The sequence below is a fragment of the Gracilinanus agilis genome, chromosome 3 (genome assembly GCF_016433145.1).
Source record: "Gracilinanus agilis isolate LMUSP501 chromosome 3, AgileGrace, whole genome shotgun sequence".
Classification (NCBI taxonomy): Eukaryota; Metazoa; Chordata; class Mammalia; order Didelphimorphia; family Didelphidae; genus Gracilinanus; species Gracilinanus agilis.
This window is the reverse complement of record NC_058132.1, coordinates 143,153,734-143,178,686: the sequence shown is the minus strand read 5'-3', so window position 1 is coordinate 143,178,686 and position 24,953 is coordinate 143,153,734. Positions and strand designations below refer to the sequence as shown.

At 37.6% G+C, this 24,953-nt stretch overlaps 1 protein-coding gene across 1 annotated transcript in view; it reads right to left on the bottom strand.

Moving 5' to 3' along the window:
- ATP8A2 (ATPase phospholipid transporting 8A2) overlaps positions 1 to 24,953 on the bottom strand; it is a 727,903-nt gene that overhangs the window by 30,725 nt on the left and 672,225 nt on the right. Inside the window, exons 37-38 of the mRNA XM_044668968.1 lie at positions 15,402 to 15,490; positions 6,907 to 7,011 (exon numbers count right to left, since the gene is read on the bottom strand). Coding sequence (XP_044524903.1) covers positions 6,907 to 7,011; positions 15,402 to 15,490 — 194 coding nt within the window. The remainder of the gene's footprint in view (positions 1 to 6,906; positions 7,012 to 15,401; positions 15,491 to 24,953) is intronic.

Sequence of the window (24,953 nt, the reverse complement as noted above, 5' to 3'; positions counted from 1 at the left end):
TACTTCATTCCCATTTCCCAATAGGGCTTCTCTTTTCTGAACTCTCTTTTGCCCCTAATATCATTTTATTTAGCTTCTGACTGCCAGTGGGTTTCACTTAATATCCTTTCAAAACTTCAGGAATTCATAAAGTAACAAAACTTGTTTCTGACTGTTACACATTTTTCCCCGTAACTTTATTCTTGCTGAAATCAGCCTCAATATTTCTCACAGGATTCCATCCATGAATTATTTTAAGAACACTATTTGTAGATTTAGTCTTTGGGTCTATCTCAGACTTGAGATTTCTAGATAGCCATTTCTCAGTTTCTCTCCCTGACTTTTTTTTTCCTTTCCTTTTCTGAATATGAAATAATGACTTGTAGTACTTCAGGTAACTCTCAATTCTGCATCATTAATACTATGCTATTTTTTAAATTGACTTCTCTAGCATCTTAGGTTGATGCTAGAGTTTGAATTAACTTGAACATGCTTTAGTAATATTTCTGAGTTTTTCCTTTTTTCCTTCTTAGTTCATGGGATCATAGATTGGAATTGAAAAGCACCAACTAAATGGCCACTGAGGTGCAACCCTCTCATTTTATACATAAGTCAAAGAAGACCCAGAATAGTTAACCAACTTGCCCAGCTCACACATACAGAAAAAACAGGAGGCAGGATTTGAATCTAGGTCTTCTGCTTTCAAATCTAGCTCTCTTTCTACTAGTTTACACTGATGTTTCTAAGTAATTGATTTCTAGAAGAGAAAGGGTTCAAACATAAAAAGAACATGAGACTCTCTCTAGAAATGTTTGGTAATGATAACATTATGTAACATAGTCAACAAAAATCTCTCTGGACTCAAATATAGAATAAGAGAGCTGAAAGGAACCTTAAAGATTTTCTAGTCTGAGCTTCTCATTTGACAGATAAGGAAATTGAGGCTTAGATTTGTTAATACTGGAAGGACTAGGCATGTCAATTGGCTTTGAAATAAAAATTTTCAACCTATTGGCTCTGTTTTCTTTGTTTTATTGATGAAAAAAAATATGGACTCAACCAAAACAGCTCGGTTCTTTGAGACATCCTTAAATTCTGGTCCTTTTAGTGTGAAATGACTGCTCAAATTCACATAAAGCTAGTGAAAATCTGAAGTTTGAACCCAGTTCCTCAGATTTTAAGGCCAATACTCACAGAAATAAAAGATCATAGATCTGGAATCTTGGATCCTATCTAGTTTAATTTTACAAATGAGGCATCTGAGGCATGGGCATCTGAGGTGACTTGCTCCAAGGTCATATTGATAGTGAATGTCAGTGACAGGATTTGAACCCAAGCCCCCTGACTCCCAAATCAGTAATTTCTACTTAACCAGAGGAGTTACGTGATATGGCTAAGGTCACACAATAAGAGAGTAGAATGACTTTTGTACTAGCAATTGGGAGACCTGAGCTTGAGGTCCAATTCTGACAATAACTGCATGACCTTAAGCAAGTCACTGGACATCTCTATGCTTTACTTCTCTCATTCATCAAATGGAGGTGGTTGGATTAGATAGTTTCTAAGGTTCTTTCTGGTCCTAACAAATCACAAAACCTAAAAAGGCAGTAAATTTAGGATTGGAACTCTAGTCTGGTTCTGCCCAACAGGCAGGAGCATGCTGGTTTTGATATAGGCTTCTTTACTGAATGGCAAGAATATCAGGAAAAACAGATTTAAAATTTAAGAAGTCAAAATGAGCATCCTAAGAAGAAAGTGCCTCCATTCCTATATCTTAAGCCTATTTGCATGCTAGAAAATTCACATTCTGACTCAGAAAAAAAAGAGTATCCACTGGTTTTTTGATTTTGAGAGATCAAAATTAATTTCTATATACAGTGCCTTAATGGATATTTTCTTTAAGTCAATTTCTCACTCAAAATATAGTTGAGTGTTTTTGAGTTCTTTTTAAAAGCATGGTACCAGACTAAGCTTGGACTGGGAAGAAATGTCTTCTGTCTGTTTGAAAAGTTTCCTGATGCACTTCAGGCCCTGACCCATATTAGACCCTACAAGGGGCCACAGGAATGCCAGGGTTGAAGAGGCCTGGACATATAGGTCTTGGCTTTTCAGAGGCAACCTGCAAGTGAGCAGTTTGCTCCAGTAATAGGCTACAGGACCTTAGCAAATGCTCAATCAGATTCCCCTTAAGGGTTCTGGTGAGTGAGGAGATCCCCCTTCATGTATGTCTGCATGGGGGTGGACTTCCGCCAATCATGCATCCATTTTCATGTACAAGGTAATACTGGAAGGGCGATAAAGAAGATAACTTGCTCGAAGAGGGTAAGGCTAGCCACGCTGCTACATTTACCAGAGCAAAAGAGTAAGTTATAGTTGGTGAAAAGCACTTAAGTGAAAGAAAATCCTAGGCTTTGCTAGTTAAAGACAAAGGCAGGGACTAGGAACATTTGATATTTAAACTGGATTGAAGCAAAGCACAGAAAATTGTCCTTTCACTGCCATTCCCCGAAATGATGATTAGAAGAGAAGAGGAAAATGATTTAGATTAGCACAGCATTTGGCTTACAGATTTGAACTAGGTTTACGTGAGGCTCAAACTAAGTATAACTAGGAAATGAGATAAAATTTTCATTTGTTGAATTTTTTTTTTTGGCTTATTGTACTACCAGTCTCCTCTCCCTAAAACAAAGAAAACCAAAACCACAACCAAAAACCAACCCTGAAATAAAAACTACTGTCTGTATTATTGAAAATGATCAAAGCATCATTTTATGAATTTGTCTTACTCATCATACCTTTAAAGAAATTTCTAAAATAATAATTTTCCTTTTAAAACTGAATAAGATATTTTCCTCCCTTTCCCTAATGGGAAATATCTCCCATGAGAGGCATTCTTCTGGAGGAAAGGGGAAAAAAATAATTGTACCTAAAACAGAGAAGAAATTTATTTTTTATTTTCGTTCAAATGTGCAAAGTTTATATCATTCCTATTTCTATTGTGCAAAGTAAAAGGAAGGCCTTACTACTTCATTGTTGTTCAAAAGATACCGCTAGATAGGAGTTTGTGAATATATGAAGAATAATAAATGAAGAATATATGAATATATAGGAAATGAAAATATATGAAGAATAATAAATGAAGAATATGAAGTGAAAATATTTAAAGCAAGGAAAAAAATCATCTTGCTTACTAACCAAACACTGCTCTGCTTCCTTAACCTTTATTTAAAAACTTCTATTGCCTCATGAATAGGCAAACTAAAGATTCTTAGGTACTAGGATGAATGAGCCATTAACCTTGACCAGGGTAGAACTCAAGGCTGGAGGTCTAATTGCTTTTCTTTCTCTACCCTTTGTACCCTTCCTGCCAAAACACGGAGCTCTCACAGGACTTCTCTCTTCTGTCACAGGATCCATATATTGTCTTAGGAGAATGTAAGCTCTTTGAGGGCAGAAACTATATCCCCCATTTTTCAACCATTTCAACTATTGAAATGAAACTTCCCCTATTTTAGTCCTGAAAACAAGAGTTTATGTTTATGTTTTTAGTTTCTGTTTGCCATACTCCAATTTCTTTCTACTTCTGCTTCTTCCTATCTCATCCATCAACCTCTTAACGCTGTCAATGGCTACATTTCAGTGACACGTAATTTGGTACACTTGTTTAGAAGTGTTAATGGGAGAAGAGTATGAGAGTTCTAGACCTTTTTTCCTTCTTTCCTTCCTTGGAGGAATTTACTGAGGAGTTCTTAGAGAAGAGCTTTCAGGAGTTTGGGGGGACTCTACACTGAGCTTCTGGGGCTGATTCACATTTAGGTCAGGGTCCCTGATTCTAATTCAGACCCATCTTGGGCCTTTTAGAAGGACCGGCCCCCAACGGGTCCATTCTTGTGCAAATTGAAACAGTTCACTGCCAAGTGCTCTTCATCTCTAATTACAGGCTAGCTATTTTCTCCCCAAGAAACTAGATAACACCCCCCAATCCAAATGCCAAGTGTAGCAGCCAGAGAGAACCCTGATAATGCTAGACATTTCCTAGCTGCAGCTTCTTGTAGATAATTCCAGCTAGTGGAGAGGGCACTCTGGTACCACAGTTCCTTCCACTACCGTCTCATTAGATACAAGTGGACTCCAGTTACTTGCTTTTCTCCTTAGAAAGTATTTGGGTAAACATGAATATCAGAGGTGCCAGCAGGGGCCCTCAGCAGGTCTGAGAAAAGACAGCAGGAAGTTATACCACCATAATGCAGTGCTCAGCAATTATACAGTTTTTAAACTATATATATATATATATATATATATATATGTATATATATATATATTTATATGGTCATGGCCTCAGAAAGCTAAAGAAGGGAAAACACAGCTGAAGAATCCCTCCCTCCCCTTAGGTTCCACTTTCCCCTGCCCAAGGACAAGCACACCAGTGGAAGCAGGTGTGAGAGAGCTGGGCTCCACACAAAGGAGATTAAAAAGAACAATTCTGAAGCTCCACTCAGGAGGCTGCAATATCAGCATGAAGCCAGCACCTCTAACAGACTGGAGCACTTCCCCATTTATCTCGTTTGCAGATGGACCACACAGAAAATCTGGGAGCAATTAGGAGAGAGGAAAAACAAACTCATTGGGAGGTGGGGTTGGGGGATGGATTCCTTACATCATCCTCATGCAAGCTATTGGAGCAGGGGATCTGTATGGATGAAGACAGATAAAAGAGCTCACGGTCTGAACTCAGGAAAACAGGAGTCTATGAAAACACTGAGCACACACCAAAAAAAAAAAAAAAAATCACGAGCTACAATGTTGAGTTTTTATGATGACTAGACAATATGTAAACATAAGTGAGGAAGGTGAGCAAAGTCTAGACAGATGCACATACAATGGAGACTCCAACTTCCTCCTGATAGTCAACCGGTATTTCAATCTGCATACAAATTTTAAACAAGGAACTATCTTCCAAAAAAATTTGTCTCTTAAAAATTATGTCTTCTGCATATAGCAGTCATCTAATGCTAACATCACTAAAAAAGTCCTGAGTAAATAAGGAAATCTATTCAAATTCCCCAAAATAATAGCCTTGAAAAGAGTTGAAATACTCCCTTCTCCATCATGTCCCTATGAAATGTTTAGGGTTCTTTTCTTCTCTTCAAAAAGTTTTTTTTTCCCCTGACCATCTCCCTAATAAATGAGAGGTGGAATGGTAAAAATTTAGTAGCCATTAATGAAAAGGACTGCCTAGAAGTCTCTAGGTCCTTTCAACATTTGTAGTTGTAATGGCAGAACTCATTCTCTGAGAGCTAACATTCTGCTATGAACCATTTAATGAATGATGAACTGAAAATTTACTGTTCATCTTATCTTGATAAGGCTACAACACAGAACATGCCTCTCCCATTTAGAAACCCTAGAGTTATGAAGTTTTTTTCTATCATAAAGTAGGTACTATAATTACCTTGATTTGTAAGACAATTTTCATTGTAATAATGAAATCTCTACTTTTGGGAGTGATTCAAACTTCTGAAATTTCTCAGTTTATACCTTGATGAATATATAGGTGCTTTGTGGGTTTCCATCTCATCACACAGTTCTCAGTTGCTTTTTCTAGGTAAAGCTCTTGAGCAATTCTAGAATGACTATTCAATCAAACACTCTGCATTAGATTATCTCTGCATTAGATCTCTTTTTCTGACTGAGGAGGGCAGTTTTTCATAAATATAATTTATAACAATACTTTATTAATAGCTTATTTTTAGCTTACAAAAAAAACTCCTTAAAATTCAATATGTCACTTTTGAGCAAATAAATTGAGAAACAGTGGACTTTTTGCCTTTGGGCACTTTACACCAACAGAAGAAAAGATATAGGAATTAGTCATTTCACTCCAGAGTGCAAGCTCCTGGAGGGCAGAGACTACTTTGCTTTTGTATTTGTCTCCTTGGGGCCTAGTAGAGTATCCAGCATCTAGAAGGCATTTAATAATAATGCTTGTCTGACTGTTAAAGAACTCTTTTTTTTACTGAGGGATGTACATCATTCTATTTCCAAAAAGACATCCCAAGCTGAAAGAATGCTGATCTTGCCTATTAGGATACAAACTTTTCTCAGGCACCGGGCTTTCTTCTTTTTGCTAATTTATGTAGTTTTTGTCAAATCTAATTTAATCACCACCACCGAACATGCCATGAAATGGTTCCATGCTGTGAACAAGCTCATTTGCATGATCGACTCTGGGAGCTGTCTGGCCCGCTGGTGTGCAGGAGGCAGAGGTTAGGAGGTGTAATCATTTAAACATATACACACAGAGAAACTCACGTGACAGCCATGCTGCCATTAGGAAAAAGAATTAATAAGCTCGTGGGCCCACTCCAAGGGGCCGCAACACAGGATGCGCATGGCCCTTGAAGATAAGCATGCTGAGGAATTCGTGTTGGCAGCCCTGTCTTAGCCAGAAACCCAACGGTGCAGAAATTCTGAGCAGAGGACGACTGGGCCAGATACCAACACAGAATGAGCTTTCTTCTGCTTTCCAATCCTCTCTGGTCATGCTGCTGTGCCTGATCTCATCTAGCCTAAGTCAGAATCACTGCTTTTCCCATTTTCCACATTGGACTCAATTTGGTGATGACAGGCCACAATATAGAATCCAGTAAGTGGAGAAAGAGGCTGTCCCCAGGACAGGCTTGGCGGTTAGACAGCCTGTGTTCCACACTGCCATATAGAGACAGAGGTTAGAGTCTCAGATTTGTTTGCTTCGTCAGGTGAAAATGAGTTGTGTTTTTAGGGTGGCGGGTGGATGGAGGAAAAGCATGAGTAAATCATGATTATTTTCAAAACTGGGAAGGTGGAGAGAGACATGGGAGAGAGATATTGGGAAAGGGGTAGGAAGAACTGATACTTAAAAAAAAAATTAGGACGGAATTGCCCCACCTCTTTCCATTACTATCACGAAGCATAGTTTTTCCCAGCTCTCTGGACTTAGTTTCCAAATCCTGAACCTGCTCCATCAAAGTTTTATGGTAGGTATGCTTGGCCCTGTATCATAAGGGAAAGACAAAAAGAGAAGACAACACATGAGGTTTACACAGCTATTAAAAAAAACCCATCTTCCCCTCTCAGAACAGAGATGCTCATCCATGGCCACAGCAAGGCTTGGGCCACAATGAGGCATTCAAAGCCTCCATGCAAGATACAGGATATAAACTAGGAAACCTTACCAGAATGCTACTGGGCTTCTGGTCTATGCAGAGTGTAATTATTCACCTACCTCAGAGAACACTTACTGTCTTATGAGAATCTTAGTGATTTGGGCCTGAACAGGGGAGACCCAACAGAGAAGCCACAGGACAGCCCCAGCCCTGAGCCTTTCCAATGGAAGCCTTGAATATTTACTGAATATCAGTGAGTCAAGCAAGCTGTGTATCCAATCTGTCCTGAAAGACTTTCATTGCAAAGGATTGAAAACCTGACGCAAAGAGCTGATTATCTTGGCCCTTACAAACCGCATCCAAATGGCCACTCATGGACACTGCTATTTGTGGGGATGGGGGAGGATCTGACTCTGCCAACCATTTCTCTCCTGCCTTTTGCCCTACACAGCTTTTACACAATTCATAACGTGGCAGAGAGGGTTATCCTGGCAGGTCTCATACCCTTGGAGTGAAGACTCTGACTCCAAACCTGGAAGGCAACAAAAGTATGAAGACACCATGCTCCATTTTTCTCTGGCTAACAACTTTCCATTAGACTGTGATTATCTCACTTGACAAGCTTAATAACGCCTGTGACGTGAGTTGGATGTTAACAATGCTCATAAAAACAAAGTTTATAAACTATAAGGTGAAGGCACATCTAAGAATTTCCCCTTCTCCCCCCCAAACCTTTTATTCTGCAGTAACATATGTCTGAATTTCAGACATTTTCTGAGCTGTTATCTCAAGAAATAAGCTTACCTCTTCTCCTTGAAGATATCAGAGAACCATAGTTTTGACCTAAGCCCATGACATTACTGTTCTTATAATGACATCTACATATTTATAAAAATCACTAAAATCTTTGTCATTATTCTCATGCAATCTGTTGGCTGAAAGTAGAGAAACAAATCATTCTGGGACTAAAAAGTTACCATTTGGCAAACAACATGGTCAAAGAAGATAGAAGAGGAGGCTGTCAGAAGCATTCTGGAAAGATCTAGGAAAGTAAGGCTATAAGAAGGCAAAGAAGTGAAACATTATCAACATGGGCTAAGACCCCTTCTTTATTAAAAATAATCTTGTACATTTGCTTTACCACAAAAGAGATGTATTAAAGCTTATTTCTACTTAATAGAAAAGGTAGAAGAAAGAAGACTTAGCACATTTGGCCAAGAAATGAAAGAAGATAGGTGAGTAATTTCACTGATGTTAAAGTCTTTAGATTCAAACAAAAGTGAATGGAAAGCTCCATTTCTAGAGCTGGCATTTTAGAGTTTTTATGTGATAATAAAGTATTCAGAAATTTAATTATTAACACTCTGAAAAGACAAACCCTTTTATTTTCTTAATTTGTAATATATTACTGCATTAATTTATACATCAAATTCTCTTTCTATATGTACACATGTATATTTAAAAATGGACCCTGTACCATGTAGTTTTCAGTAAGACATAATTTAACTATATAGACCATGCTATTTTTAATGTCATGATGTCAGTGAATTTTCAAATATTAATTATATATGTATACATACCTAAATTTTTTTGAAATGAATTCTGCAAGACAGAGTACAAACTTCTCACACTATATTAACCTGTAACTGATGAATATTCCAAATGTACTATGTATATAAATAAAAAAGCTTATCACATATTTAGTATATGTGCTGCTGAAGCGAGCACTATCACATAATATTTAAAACAAGGAAATATAATCATATCAAGGAGTGTCCTGAGACTATCATTACAGATAAAATACTATGGCTTAATGACAAACCTATGGCAACTTTATGGACACTAGATAGTATATATATAGTAATGGGATAACCAAAAGAACATCCAACCACATTGCCACTTAATATGGACAAATGCCATTGGCTATTTTGAGCACTTTTTATTAGCCCCATTTTTGATAGAATATCTGTAAGTTAGGCCATTTGCATTGGACTAGAAGGGTGAGCACAGGTACTATGTCCCCATTTTATGAACACTTGACTCAAACTTTATCTCACATCTCCAAATCCCTGGCTAGCCTGTGCTGTTTCAGGCAGACTCTACCCAGAGACTAAGAACTGCTTCTTCAGAGGCATGCCAGGCACCACATGTGAGGTAGTAGGAACTGACGCTTTTTGGGGTGAGGAAATTGGTATGGGAAGAGAACATGTCTTTGGTGTCACCTTTGAGGATGGGCTTTTGAGGGCATAATGGTCTAGGTCTTGAGGGTTGTTTAAGGGTCAGGGCCTGGATGATAGGAGTCTTATGGTTTATGAGGTATTCCTGCCCCACTCCCACCCCCACCACCCCATCACTACACAATTGTTACTGAACCAGGTAAATCTGGAATTTTCTGAGAAGAGGGAGTGCTACATTGTATAACTCTATATTGACTAATTCTAACCTTCTAAATTCCTAAATTACACTGATTTTCCTTCAATTACTCTCAGTCTCCTCCTTCATTTTCTCAATGGGTCTTCAATGTGTTTCTTGTACCTCTATGTGCCAGGTCTATGTCATCTAATTTAGTGTATATTGTGGAATACATTTCTCCCTATGGAAATGATGTAATAAATGGTTTTTAGTTTCGCAGACCAGATCATAAAAGTCCATTAATAACCTACAAGGTAGTTGGAACACTACAAATCCACCAAGGTATCTCTCCCCTTTATTTTCCTTAGTAATTATCGATGGACATTCTTCCTATGGCAAAATGTGTTCAGAATTCCTCATGGACTTAGAAAAGAAGTTTTCAAACATGCTGCTATTAGTGGTGGGGAGCTAATGACTCTAGATGTATATTGTACTCAGTATGGAGTGGCATTGATCATGATGACATGGTATTCACAATAACTGCTTGCTTGTACAGCACAATTTGTTTGCATATTTTTATGGATTCTTTTTTGAACCTTCTAGAATCCTGTGAGATAGGCAGACAGACCCAATTAGGCTCATTTGATGCATGAGTCAACTTTAAGTGACATGCTCAAGGTGACATACCTAATAAGTGTGATGGCAAGATGAAATCAAACTCGGGTCTTTTGCCTTCAAGGCCTGTTCAAGTCTCACACACTCTACCCCCCCGCCCCCCATTAAAAAAAAGTCCTAGAATTGGATGTGACTCCAAAATATTTACTTGATGATATAGCTTTGTGAACTGGATAAGTCATAATACTAAAAGGTTAAATGGCATTTACAAATTAATCACTGATATCTCATTGAGGCACCAATGTGAATCAGGATTTCATTTTTCTGGGACATTGGAATAAACTTGCTAGGGTTACTCTCCCCAGGCCCCATCTAGACTGTGCACTGTTGAAGAAGCAGTGTAGTGTGTTGGGCCCTGATACAAATCTTGATGTTGGGATTAAGTATTAAAATCATTTGTGACCTATGGACAGGTTTTACGTTTTCAACTGCTTTTGAAAACTGAATATTAGGAATTTTGTATTTTCCATTATCTTAGTGTCTTTTCTTGCCTTAACACAGGTAACTGTTTCCTCTCCCTGAGATGTATAGAAGTCATGAGCCAGCAGATCAAAAGGAAATGGTAAATCTTCTGAATGCTCTCACATGCACAAAGATAGTAGTTAAAAGGAAACAAGCTTAATTACATGGTTGAGAAATTACCTGCCATTTCTGTGTTTTAACTGTTTGTCGCTTTATGTTTTGAGTTGTGTCTATGGGGGATTACGGCAAGGGAAAGAATGGTTAGATATAGTATAATTATTTAGGAAACGATAACCAAATTCCTAGAGGAGATAAAATCAAATGAAAAGAAATCCTCTCAAGTGAATTCACTGTCTTTAAAGTTCTAACAAATGATTTTAGGTTAAATAATGAAAATTCCCATCGCTGAGAGGAAGGCAGGCTAGGAGATTATATGAAAAAACAAATCATAGGCAAACAACTTGGAAGAATATAAATTAAAGGCTGTTAAAAGTTTTCTTGGGCAATATAAAATTTCTTCTGTAGCCAAATACCTTTCCATTCAGGGATCATATTTATCTGACAAAGCACTTTAGGTCAAAGGTAATTATTAATAATAATAATAACAACAATAATAATAGTTAGCACTATATAGAGGCCTTTAGGTTTTGCAAAGCACTTTACAGATATCTCATTTTATCCTCACAACAACCTTGAGAGGTAGATGCTATTGTTATCTGAACTTTAAAGTTGAGGAAACTGAGGAAGACAAAAATTTGCCTGGAGTCACACAGTTAATATGTATCTGAGACTGGATTTGAATTTGGATTTTTTTTTTTTTATTCTAGGTCAGGCACTCTACTGTAACACCTGACTTCAAGTAAGTTTGGCATTTCAATAAGTTGTTCATCCTTGGTTTTCAAAGATGACCAATGACATCACAAACCACTCCAATATCTTTGCCAAGGAAACCCCAAATAGGGTCACAAGAAGTCAGAAATGACTAACGACAAAAACAACCAGATTTCAATAAGTATACCATATAGCAGAGCAATAGTGGAGGTATCCTGTAAAGAAACTGGCAGATGATGTAGAGAATTAATGGCTGTGCTACTTCCAATTGCCTTTTTTTTTTTTTTTTTTTTTTTTTTTTTTTTTTTAAGGATAGCCATAGGGCAGGGAAGATGTTGAGTAAAAAACCAGCAGGAATCCAGGAAGATGGGGTAACAAATTTGCTCACAAATTCTTACCAATACTTTAGAAAAGCTAATTTAGAATGAAACTGGATTTTTTTAGTCTTTTCCACATGAAGAGACATTACCAGTGAATGATATTCTTGGTCCAATTCAGGGAAATAAAGTATAACCTAATAAAATCTCATAATATTGCTCTAAGGCTCATTCCCTACTTTGTCACAAAATCTAACACTAAAGTCTATAGATGCTCCTTGATTTATGTCAACTGTTAATTTACAATTATTTCCCTTAAATAAATGAAGTTAAAAAAATTGGGAATGTGGTAAGGTGTTTAGACATCAGGGTGATTATCTACTCATAACAGTACTATAAGCAAGAAGGACAACTACTGCATGGTTTCCAAAACTGAACTTAGGAATTGAGACTAGAGTTAAACAATGTGGCACTAACAGAGCCAAGTATTTAATAATAAGCTTCCTCTTCTCAGAAAGGAGGAAAGACATTCCAGATTTACTTGACTCAATAGCAACTGTTCTAAGCCCAGGATATGAAAGGAACATTGAATGAGATAAATTGTCTATATGATGACAGCTGGATTCTTTGAACAAAAGAAAATTATAGAACTCAATTTGCCAAAGTCCTATTTTCAAAAACAAAAGTCCATTCTGGTTGGGACTAAAAAGCCTAACAAAAACAGAATATCTATATCCCCAAGGATCCTTCTAGTTCTAGAACCTGTAGAATCCCTCCCAAACCACCTTCCCCTCCACTGCTGGCAGCCCCTTCTGCATTAGGTGATAACCTTTGTGTTGTTCATAGGTTGCTATATAGACCCAGTGCTGAAAAATAGACAGCAACAAGCAAACACTGCAGAGCAACAGGCGCTAACAAGTGACTTCTTCATTTTCCCCCAGAGTGTCTTCTTTTCAAGGCCCTTGGTCCTAGCTCAAATTTTGTCTGGCAAAGCTCTTGGAAAGGAAACGTACTTTTACTTCTTCCATATGGTGAGGTTGCAAGCTGTGTCATTTGACTTATCCTAGTTAAAATGTAAATGGTGTTAATTTTACAATGACAGCAGGGGGAAAAAAGTCCTGTTTGAGGGAACAGATTCATTTTCTTAATGGTGACACAGGCCTCCTGTTTAAAATCCATGGGGAAAAAAATCCAGAAAATCAGACAGTGAGGTATAGGGTTTTGGTCTAGTGAATTTTCTCATCCCTGCTCCTTCTGTCTTTAACACAGAAGTGGTGGGGAGGGGAGGTGGAGATACTATTGTTGAAATCCCATTAGGCAAAAACTGAGATTTAGCAACAGAATTTTCAGAAGGCTACTTCTAGATGATTAAATCTTAATCAATTGAGACCACTTTACAACAAAACCAATGCCTTTCATTCATTACCAGGAAGAAGAAGTCATGCATGCAGGTAAATCTGAGGGCACACTTGTCAGAAGGCGATTTGTACTTGATTCTCTTGCTGAATACAGAAAACTCAGTGGACAATGATTACATTGTGCTACTGTGGGGCCATTTCCTAAAGGAGCAAATATGGAGCATGCCATTCCCTTCCACTCTCAGTTAGCTTCATATTATCCTTTCTCTGGTTACCCTGAAAATTGCAGAGGATTCTGACAGCCATTTAAGAGAAAATAAAGTTTTGGCACTTAGCATGGTGGTGGGGAGTCATTAAATCATCATATCTATAAAACTGGACCTAGAGTAAGAGCCCAAGAAGAGAAGAACTACTGAATTTACCTCAATAGCTAAAAAACTTAGTCAGTCACTGACAATTTTATATAGCATATTTTGGGTTTTTATATATTTTTCGCATTAGGTATCATCAGTTGTCAAGATAATGCCAAAATGAAAACTTCTTCAAAAGTCATATCCTTAACTGTCAGGCAAGAACAATTCTCATTGAAGGTAGGAGGAAGGGAATGACAAAAATGAAATCTGATGTCTTTTCTTGGAAGCCTCACATTAAAGCCATAATTCTCTACCTCTGGGTACCCCACCCCAATAATTATGCTTTGTCCTAAATGTAGCCAGGTTAAGAAATCTGTATCTTTAGGGAAACTGGCAAGTATTTGTGGGAAGGCTATGGCACCTCTAAAATAAAGTAAAAATTATTTTCTTTAGAGAAGTAACTCTTTTGCTTATACCTTAAGCTATAATTTATAATGTTTCAAAATTTATTTCGTTGTTTCATAATTGTAATACCTGTTCCTTGAAATGCTATGCAAATCAAAATTTTAAAAATGGGATAATTTCTCTTATGCTCCCATGTCATCATCTTAAAAATGCTTTGGCTTTATTTCTCATTAATTCCCAGTTGTGAGGGGCTCCAAATACTTTAGTTATGTTTTTTTACCTCCCCTTGACCCTTGGCCATGTGTTTGGTGATCTGTAAGCCAATACTTCAGTGAACCTGGGGAATTGCTATTTGAAGGAGTCTTGCTATGAATCCCTTTGATAAAGTGAAGAATCCTTTTAAAATCTGAGAACATATTATTTGCTTCCTAGTGACAGAGGCACTTTTGTTTAAAGCCCATTAGGAAAACATCCAGAAAATTAGACAGTGAAGCTTTTGGTTTAGTGAGCTTTGTAATCAACGCTCATTCTTTCTCCAAAATGGTGGAAAGGCTTTGCTGTTGAAATCCTCACATTCAGGGCCAGTCATGGGATTTTTTAAGAGGCTGATTTAAGATGACCTGAATCTTACTTGTCTGAGACAAGTTAAAAAACAAAACAAACAATCACAAATTGTTCATTTGCTACTACGAACTAGCAATCATTCCATGAAGGTAAGTCTTAGAGTACATTGTGGGGGAGGTAACTTTTATTTGATTCTCTGGTTGAGAATCAAAAATCTAGTAGACAATGACTATATCATGCTACTTTTGGACTAAAGAAGCACATTTTAGAAATCATTGCCTTTGTTTCCTCTGCCACAGGCCCAGCCTCTGATAACTGAATATCTAGTTTTGACTAAATGTAAATGGTATTAATTTTACAATGACAGCAGGGGGAAAAAGTCCTGTTTGAGGGAACAGATTCATTTTCTTAATGGTGATACAGGCCTCCTGTTTAAAATCCATGGGGGAAAAAAATCCAGAAAATCAGACAGTGAGGTATAGGGTTTTGGTCTAGTGAATTTTCTCACTAGTAAAGCATAAATAAGATTCAAGATTTGAGCTTCTAAGACCTAACATTATTAGTTGTTTTAAGAAAGAAAATAATTACAAATAAGTCCTGGTGACCACAAATTAGGTTGGATAGAGATAGGTAGGGTGAAAAGAGTAAGGGTTTAGAGGAGGCCTGAGGATAGAGGACAAAAACTAAGAAAGTGTTCAAAAGGGGTGAGGGAATAAAGCTAGTATCTTTCAGATCCCATATTTCTTTTTTAGAATGGAGTTTGAATTACAACTTAACATTGAATTCTTACTGAGATATATGTAGGCAAGATAGCTCAAATGTCCTCAGTTTCATAAGAATTCTTAGAGCATTTAGTATTATGATGAGATTATTAGCTTAATCTGAATGATAATCATGATACCAAGAGAGATAATTATCATTATTAATACATTTATATTGTTACTTCACTTTTCAACTTACGCTGTCCATGCTAAATCTTTAAGTAAGCATGCCCCGGGCACGAGAAGCAGACCCAGCCAGAAGTATCCACAACTTAACACCATTCCTGCCTGCAAAGAAAAAGAAATGAATTCTTAGTATCAGTACTTTTACCTGAGTGAAGATTGCTTTCACAATCGGAAAGAACAGTGCAACATTCATTTCTATGGCAAGGAAAACACAGTCCCCGAGGTCAATGTATTCATGAGGATTATTTTACCATATTCTGTTATATGTCATAGTCCACCACAAAATGCATGTTCATATCAATTAATTCAATACATCTTTTCTAAGAACCTATTTGCTTAAAATACAAAGATAAATGAGATAAAAATGAGTAAGTCCCTGCCCTCAAAGAGCTTACAATCTGGCATGGTACTAGTTGGGCAAAGACACAAAACATTAATAAGGTAAGGTAAGGCAGAATATGGGTGACCTTGGAGTTTCAGGCTTGGTAAGGTGGCCATTGATGAGGGTGACACATTGGGAAAACAGGGAAGGTCCAGAGGACCGTAGGTTATGATATAGGTGGAAAACATATCCAAAACAAGTGAAGGGAGAGGTTGAAGATTAAGAATCTATCATCAGGTAGGATAATTTCTTGGAGATCATAGAGGAAGAGAGATTCTAAATGATGGAGTAGTTGTACCACTAGGACACTGAAACAGAATAGAGATAGTGGTCAATGACTTGGTGTTTACATAACTGTGAGGCATGAATGTTAGTTAGAAAGGTAATCCATACAGATGTTCAAACTTACAAGAATGGTAGGTAGTGGATGGTTAGTTTTGAAGTTTAAGTTATTAAGGAAGGTGTATGGACATCCTACAAGTTGGTATACAATGTTAATTAAAATGATTCTCCAACCTTTTGGTCTCAGGATTCCTTTACATTCTGGAAAATATTGAGGACCCCAAAGAGTCTTTGTTTATTTGGGTTATAGCTACTGATATTTGCCATATTACAACTTAAATCTGACAAATTCCTAAAATATCGGCTTATTAATTGATTAAAAAACAACAAAAATGAATACATTACATGATAACAGATTTTTAAATGAAAAATAACTATATTTCCCAAAACAAAAACATAAGTAAAAAGAGTGGCATTGTTTTCCATATTTTTACAAATCTCTTTATTACCTGGTTTAATAGAAAATATTTGGATTCTTATATTTGCATTCAATCTTTTGAGACATGCTATTTTGGTTGAAGTATATGAAGAAAATCTGGTCTCACGGAGATATACAGTTGGAAAGGGAAGAAGTATTTTAATAGACAACTAATATCTTAGTATAATTATGATCTCATAGACTCCCTGAAAATGTCTAACACAGCTACAGAGGTCCATGGACCACATTTTGAGTTTTTTTTTAAATTTTTAAATTTTTGAAAATTTTATTTAATTAATAAATTTAGGATATTTTCCCATGGTTACAAAATTCATGTTCTTTCCCTCCCCTGCTCCCCCCCCGCTTCCCATAGTTGACATACAATTCCACTGGGTTTTACATGTGTCATTGATCAAGATCTATTTCTATACTATTGATATTTGCACTAGCGTGATCCTTTAGAGTCAATATCCCCAATCATTTCCCCATCAACCCATGTGATAAAGCAGTTCTTCTTCTTCTGTGTTTCCACTCCCAGAGTTCTAGTAGAGAAGCCCCTTACACTGGATTGTACCACAGCGTATCAGCCTCTGTATATATGGTTTTCCTGGTCCTGCTCCTTTCACTCTGCATCAGTTCTTGGAGGTCTTTCCAGTTCACATGGAATTGATCCAGTTCATTATTCCTTTGAGCACAATAGCATTCCATCACCAACAGATACCACAATTTGTTCAGCCACTCCCCAACTGAAGGATATCCCCTCGTTTTTCCAATTTTTTGCCACCACAAAGAGTGCAGCTATAAATATTTTTGTATGGGTCTTTTCCCCTATGATCTCTTTGGGGTACAAACCCAGCAGTGGTATGGTTGGGTCAAAAGGCAGGTAGACAGTCTTTTAAAGCCCTTTGGGCATAGTTCCAAATTGCCATCCAGAATGGTTGGATAAATTCACAATGTCACCAGCAATGCATTAAAGCATGGACCACACTTTGGGAACCACTGCTTTAACCTAATTTTCCAAACTTACTTCCTAATCTTCCTTTACACAAGTCTGATTAAACTACTTCTTATTCCTTGACTAATACAGGTCTACAATATCATTAATACATCATAAATAAATCCCATGTGATACTAACCTTTCTACTTGCCTCCTTCATTCTGTTATCTTTCAGAGCAACCCCTCTCTCTCTTTCTAATTTTCAGCATCTGTTTTATGTACCAGCTCCTAACCTGCTGCCTACAAATATGTCCGGATTTCTCCCATCCTTAAGAATAAAAACAATTTTTTTTCACTTGATCTTATCATCCCCTCAGACTATTGTCCTATTATGTTTCTCTGTTCAGAGCAATACTCCTTTAAAAAATGAAGAAAAATAAAACCAAATTTGTCTATATACCTGTTGCTTCTATTTACTTGCAGTCACTTCTGAGTCACTGGACTCTGGTTTTTACCCCTTCCTCCAAATACTGCACTGAATGAAATTGTTCTCTTAAAGGGTTATTAATGGATCTCTTTGTTGCTAAAGCTAAAGGCTTATTCCTTAGTCCTCATATTCCTTTACATCTCTACAGCATTTGACATTCAGAATCACCTTCTACTTCTGGAGAATCTTTTGTCTTTGAACTTTTCTAATACTGCTGCTCTGTTGTGGTTCTACCTTGCCTAAATGATCTGAGTCTTTTTTTTTTTCTTGGCAAAATGATCATTCATGTGGTGTTCTCATGCTTAAGTATTCCCCAGGGCTCTGGAAAAGGACCTTTCTTCTTCTTTCTCTACTCTGTATCTTTTATTGGTCTTATCAGCCCCCTCCATGCCTCCCAAATCTATACATTCAGCCCTCATTTGCTGAGTTCCAGTTCCAAATCTCTAAATGCTTTCTGGATAGCTCCAAATGTCACATAGACAACTCAAGGTCAGCATGTCCAAAACTAAACTCATCACCTTTCTTTTTAATCCCACCCTTCCTGTTACCTTTCCTTTTTCTGTCAAATAAACCACTATTCTTTCAGCAACTCAGGTTGATAACCAAGGTGTCTCTCTTTTTTCTTATTTCTATTTTCTATAAATTTCATTGATTTTGTCTCAATTTCTCTCATAACTAGTTCTTTGTTTCCACTTCCATCACAAATATCCTACTTCAGGTCCTTTATCTCTTACCCAAACTGTTGTAATGTCCTCTCAGTTGGTTTCTGTTTACAGACACCTTTCTAGTCCATCCTTCACACAACTACCAAACTGACATTTATAAAGTGCTGATTTGATCTTCTCCACCACCCCACTCCACCCCACTTAAGAGAATCTTGAGACTTCTTACCTTTAGAATAAAACACAACTTCCCCTATTTGGCATTTAAAGTCCTTCACAATCTTGCTTTGACCTACCTTTCCAGAATGATTATACATTAGTCACCATAATATTCTCTACTCTCCAGCCAAACTCTCTTATATGCTGTTTCCTATAATACCTTTTTGTCTCTGCCTCTATTCCCTTTGCACAGGTAATCTGTGAATTCCTTTGAATCCCTTCCTGCCTTATCTCTACTCTTTGGAAGCCCTGTTTCATGTCTGAATCTGTATTCCCAGTGCTTAGCACATAGTAGCCACTTAACAAGTTCTTATTGATTCATGGGTAGATTTCTCTCTCTATCTATTCTCCCTTTTCCTTTCCCCCTCACCACCCACCACCAGTACCCCATCATTTTTTTTAAACCCTTACCTTCCGTCTTGGAGTCTCCAAGGCAGAAGAGTGGTAAGGGTAGGCAATGGGGGTCAAGTGACTTGCCCAGGGTCACACGGCTGAGAAGTGTCTGAGGCCAGATTTGAACCCAGGACCTACCGTCTCTAGGCCTGGCTCTCAAGCCACTGAGCTACCCAGCTGCCTCCAGTACCCCATCATTTTTACAAATTAAAATCCCAACTCATGTTATGCATATGTTAATTCTCCAACTACAGTATAAATTCCTTGAAGAGATGGACTATATGGTATATTTTCAGGAAGAACACAAAGCCTAGCACCCATACTTCATGCATAATGAGGACCTAATAAATACCCACTGAAGATACACTATTATTTCTCTATGGAAAAAAGTAACACACTATCAGCAAATTCTTCCTCTTATGGCAAATAATGGTACAAATCTTTAACAACATTTGGCAAAATGTTATCACAGAAATGAACAGTTTATGGCATACCATCAATATCAATATCACAATTTTGGATGCCCAAATAAATATTATGGGAGAATTCTAGATGATCAGGCATGAAACTAAGAAATGTTGCGGTTTGGAAATAGTGTTATTTTTTTTCATGCCCAATATCAGAATGTGAGTCATTACTCATTATAAAAATAGCATCTCTATGGTTTCTACCTGCTTGCTTCTCATCCCGAAAATATGGAATTAGTGTGTCCACAATGATGTTACTCCTTCGTTGAGTCCATCAAAAGGATAATTATTATGTTGAACAAAGTGATAAATGGTGAAATAATTTTATTTATTTAGTTTTGTTTCCAAGGCTAACCATTGGGCTTTTTAACATTTCTAGAATATATTAAGGGTACCTAATGAAGACTCTAATTGATGGCTGAATAAATAAAACATTAAGATGATATAAGACAACTGCCAACCCAGTGATCATTTCTAAACTGCTCATTAGTGATTAACTAATAAAAATAGAAATAATAATAGCTAACACTGATACAGCCCTTTAAAGTTTGAAAACACTTCAAAAATATTACCTTATTTGATTGACATTAAGTTTGTTGATATGAACTGGAAACCACATAAGAAGAACAATGCAGTTGAGGAAATCTGAAGGAAGCTTGTTGAGATAAATGGTACTAGGGATGGTTGGGATGAATCAAGGCAAACTTACACATCTTGCTCAGAGGGAATTTTAAGTGGTATTTTAAAGGCCAGGAAGGCCATAGCTTGACTGGGAGGCTAGAAACATACTTTCTGGGTATAGAAAATTATATGTGAGGGATTGATCCTCATTGCCCATGTATGCCTTAAGGCCTTTGGCTAGCTTATTTGTAAATAATAAGGGACAAAACTAATTTTAGGGGCCTGGTAACTCTATCTTTGTGCAGGAATAATGGCATGAATTTCATTCTGGACCATGTGGCATATCAGACTCTAGAACAGAATTGAGAGGGGAAAATACTTTTGGAAACATTTGGCTCTACATATGTATTTAGTCATCAATAACAGTGATAAACAATTATAATCTCCTTTCTTCCCCTTTCTGTGAAATTGAGACTATGGAGGCCCAAGTTTTATTTTTGAATTTTGGCATCTTGAATATTTTTTGTCTCACTGAATTTTCCTTTTGTTAATCACTTTTCCACCTTTATTTTAGGAAGAGTGACATAGTTAGAACATAGAATTTAGGGTAGCTGTGTCACAGTTCAGATATACTTAGTAGTAATAACTTCCTTAGCTTTGGCTATACAGCAGGTGCTCCCAGATGCTGCTATCATTTAGAGAGTTCAAACCCTCATAGGGCTTGCCGAATGACAGATAAATGCTAACTCTTTTTTACTGCAATGGAAACCAAAATACATGACATGTTAAAACATTTGTAGATACCATGCCACTTGTCAGGGGAGGAAGTAAACAAATTCCGGAGAGAGATGCAGTTCTCAGTTTCCAACAATCACTCATGCCCTCTTTCCCATCCAGGATGTCTGCATTGCTGCCAGTTTTAAGTTTAGATTTATTGAATAGGGAGAAAGGAACATCAGAGCTATACTTTATAAAATGTGCTCAAGAATATTCTGCCACTGACCTATATAGAACCCTAGCAAGCTGGCAGTTAAATAGTTTGTATTGGAAAGCCACTCTTCCTCCAGCCCAACATGTAATTCTTGAATGAGTTCTTGTGTACTGCTTTAAGAAAATGCCAATCCCCATAGAAGGGATGAATATGGAAACCAGATCCAGGAGTGTATTAAGAAGGCATCATTCTTAAGATTCTGCCGGGCATGTGCATGGGGCATACTCTTTAGTTCTCTTTCTCCCTATGTGTATCACAAAATGGGTACATTATCACTCAAAGATGAGTGTCCTTAGGAAAGTTAGGACAACAGCATGGGATATATAATCTAGTGGCATAGCTGGGTGCTTCCCTACTACAGTCCTATTTTGAGAGTAAAAAAAAGTGATTGTGTCTGAGAGGTAGAGTTAATTAAAGCTAAAGGCAATGGATGGATCTTGAATCTTAACTGTACAACCTACACTTGTCTGATGGATATTTCTGATGTTTTACCTATTTTCTCTGCTTTCAGGTTTGTGTTTTTTCTTTTAAAATTTTTATACATATCTTGTATTTTTATGTCCCTTTCATTTATGTATTCACTTCCCCTTACTCATCCCCCTACCCCCATGAGTTGTGCCTTGTAAACAAAAATAAAGAGATTAAAAAAACAAAACTAACCAATACGATGATTGAATGTGCAATGTTCTATACTCGAAGTCTCTCATTTCTGCTAAGAAAAGAGGTAAATTTTCTCATCTCTTCCCCAGGGCCAAACTTGGTCATTATAATTACAAAGCATTCCGTTTCATTATTTTTTGGTCTTTCCATTCACGTTGTTAACTGTAAAATATTTTCCTAGTTCTGCTAATTTCAGTCTCAATCAGACATAAAAACATAAGATATGTATCAAAATTTTAAAAGAAAAAAACCCGCCAACCAAAGGCAGTGACGCTAGGTGAGATGTCAGGAGTATCCATTAGGCAATGTGCATATATATGTGTATGTATACACACATACACAACTGTTGTGCTCTCTGATGGTATCCTTTAGTGTCCTGAACAAATAAGTACCTACTGAATTAAATTAATTTCAGAAAAATCATCTAAATCATTAAACACCCTGAAGTGTCATATAATGGTTGTTTTAACTGTTCTAAACATTCTAACTAGAATTGTTGTATTTAACTAAAATAACAACTGAAGTTGTTGTTTTAACTGTTCAAAGATTGCTCCTATAATTCCCATTCATTTAGTTTTCAGAGAGCATTTACTTTGGTTATCAGCTATGGGAATGTATTATCCATCCTGGAGTTAAAAGACAACTAACTCTCTCTCAGAGTTGGGAATTTAACAATTTACTTAGAAGAAACACCCAGCACTGCTGGCTTGTGTATGGAATGCAAACACTGTAGTGAGCTGAGCAGTTTCTCCACTTTTCTGGCTCTCCCTGAGTCAGTTAGAATTCATACATATCCTGCATTCATGGGATGGGATTTACAAATGAGAAGAACTTTAAAGGGGGAGAATCTTTCCCCGGGGAGCACTATTTAGACAAGCTGGGGGGGGGGGGATTTCCAGCAGCAGCCGCTGTCCAGGTGAGGTGGTGACAAACGACAATGCAGGGTCTTCCTTTTGAGATTGCTTAGAAAAATCCCATGGCAAAGGGATTTGTAGGCTAGAGCTATACCGAGGCCCAAGACAAAGATTCCAGGCAGAGGAATGTTAAGGTCCTAAAGAATGAGGTGCCACATGGGTTTTTTCTTAGGTCTACTTATCTGCATGATCCTATTGCTAGAGAGTTAAGCTCTTCTCACAACAGAGACGGAAAGTAGCTCACTGTCGTTCTTTTTTGGAAATGGAGTGCAGGCGGGGAGGAGGACTGTGGAAGGGATGGGGGGCTCTCTCTAGCAGTAGCATCCGATCCCACAGACTGGGGTCCAGCTCATTAATCCTAGGGGGCTGCCTGAGGCATGCAGATGTGAAATGAACCACAGGGTCACCCAGCCAGCACATTCAGAGGCAAAATTTAAAGTCAAGCCCAGCATCCTTTCTAAGGCCATGTCTCTACTTGGCCTTTAGGGGTCGGTTCCTACACGTGATGAACCTAATAACACATTATGATGTTAAGTTCCACTCCAAGAAGAGCTAGCAGAGTCTACTAAAGAAGGAAGAACGGGCCTCTCCCAAGGCTCAGTTGTCTATTCTCTATTTTTCTCCAAAAAAATATAATTCCTATTTGAGCACTTTGTGTTTTACATAGCATTTTCCTCCCCTACCCCTGAGGGAGGTAATGCAAACATCCAATAAAAATCCAATAAGTTGCCAGGTCTTGTTTCTACTGCCATAATTTTCCTGATATCTGGCCTCTTCTCCCTACTCTCATAGCCACCTCCTTAGTCTAAGACCTCGTAACTTCTCACTTAGATTCTTGCAATGGCCTTTAAATGGTCTCTCAGATTCTTGCAATGGCCTTTAAATGGTCTCTCTCTTTCAAGTCCCTCCTTACTCCAGTTAATCCTTCAAACTGCTATCAAATAGTGCAGTTCTGACCATGTCACTCCCCCACTTAACAAACTTCAATGGCTCCCTATTACCTTGAGGATAAAGTGTACTTCTGTTTAACTTTTAAAACCCTTCACAATCTGGCCCCAATCTATTTCTTCAGACTCATTATATGTTATTTCTCCTCCCATACTACACAATCTAGTCAAACAAGCCTTCTCTCTTTGTTTTTCACATACAACCCTGTGTGGGAAGAGATTCAGTGTGTAATTCTCAGAGTAGTATTTGGCTTGTTGTAACCCCAGTTTTCAAGACCCCTTAGTCTTACTATTCTTTAGACTAAAACTGCCCCCATCCCATAAAACTTTTAGTTTTCCTGACCTATTTTCAAAAACCTTGAGAAGAGTTTATCTGTACCCTGGGAAGAAAGCCAAACTATAAGATAAGCTGAAGGAGGGAAAGTACAGTGAGTTTCAAAAGTATCTTTTTGTCCTAGGCTGGGAATTCCATGATAGTCACAGGTTTTTCTGGATCATGGGGGTCTTTGGGGGTACATAATGTTGAAAATCACACGCTCATGTAAACGTCACAGCCCCCTCTCCTGTGGGATTGGACAGAGCGGAGGAGGAGAATCTTGTGTCAGGATTATTATAAAAGTCTGTGATTGTACCTAGAAGAAGAGAGGACATTTTTGCCCTGAGCAAGCCACTTGTACGGGCAGAATCCCTTTTCCTCCCTCCCCCTTGTCCCGTTTTCCTGCTGTTTGCTGTTTACCCTGAATAAAGCAGCTTTTCTCTACCAGCATCCTGTCAACTCTCCTGTCTGCTTGTTAGAGTGATTTCTGGGGGGGGGGGTATGAATCTCCCAAAATTCCACTCCACACAACCCTTTCTCTCTTATAGCCGCACCTTTATACTGGTTATTCTTCATGTCTAGAGTACATTTCTTTCTCACTTCTATTTTGGAGAATGCCTCTTTTCCTTCAAGACTAATCTCAAGTACTGACATTTCCTCATCCTAGCTGTCCTTTCTCCCTGAATACCTTTTATTATGTACTTTGTATTTATTTGTATTGACTCTCCATATACATTTACATATTTCTCCTCCCTTTTCCAATCTGTAGCCTCTCCTCATGGTACTCGTTACTCCCTTAAGTCATGCTC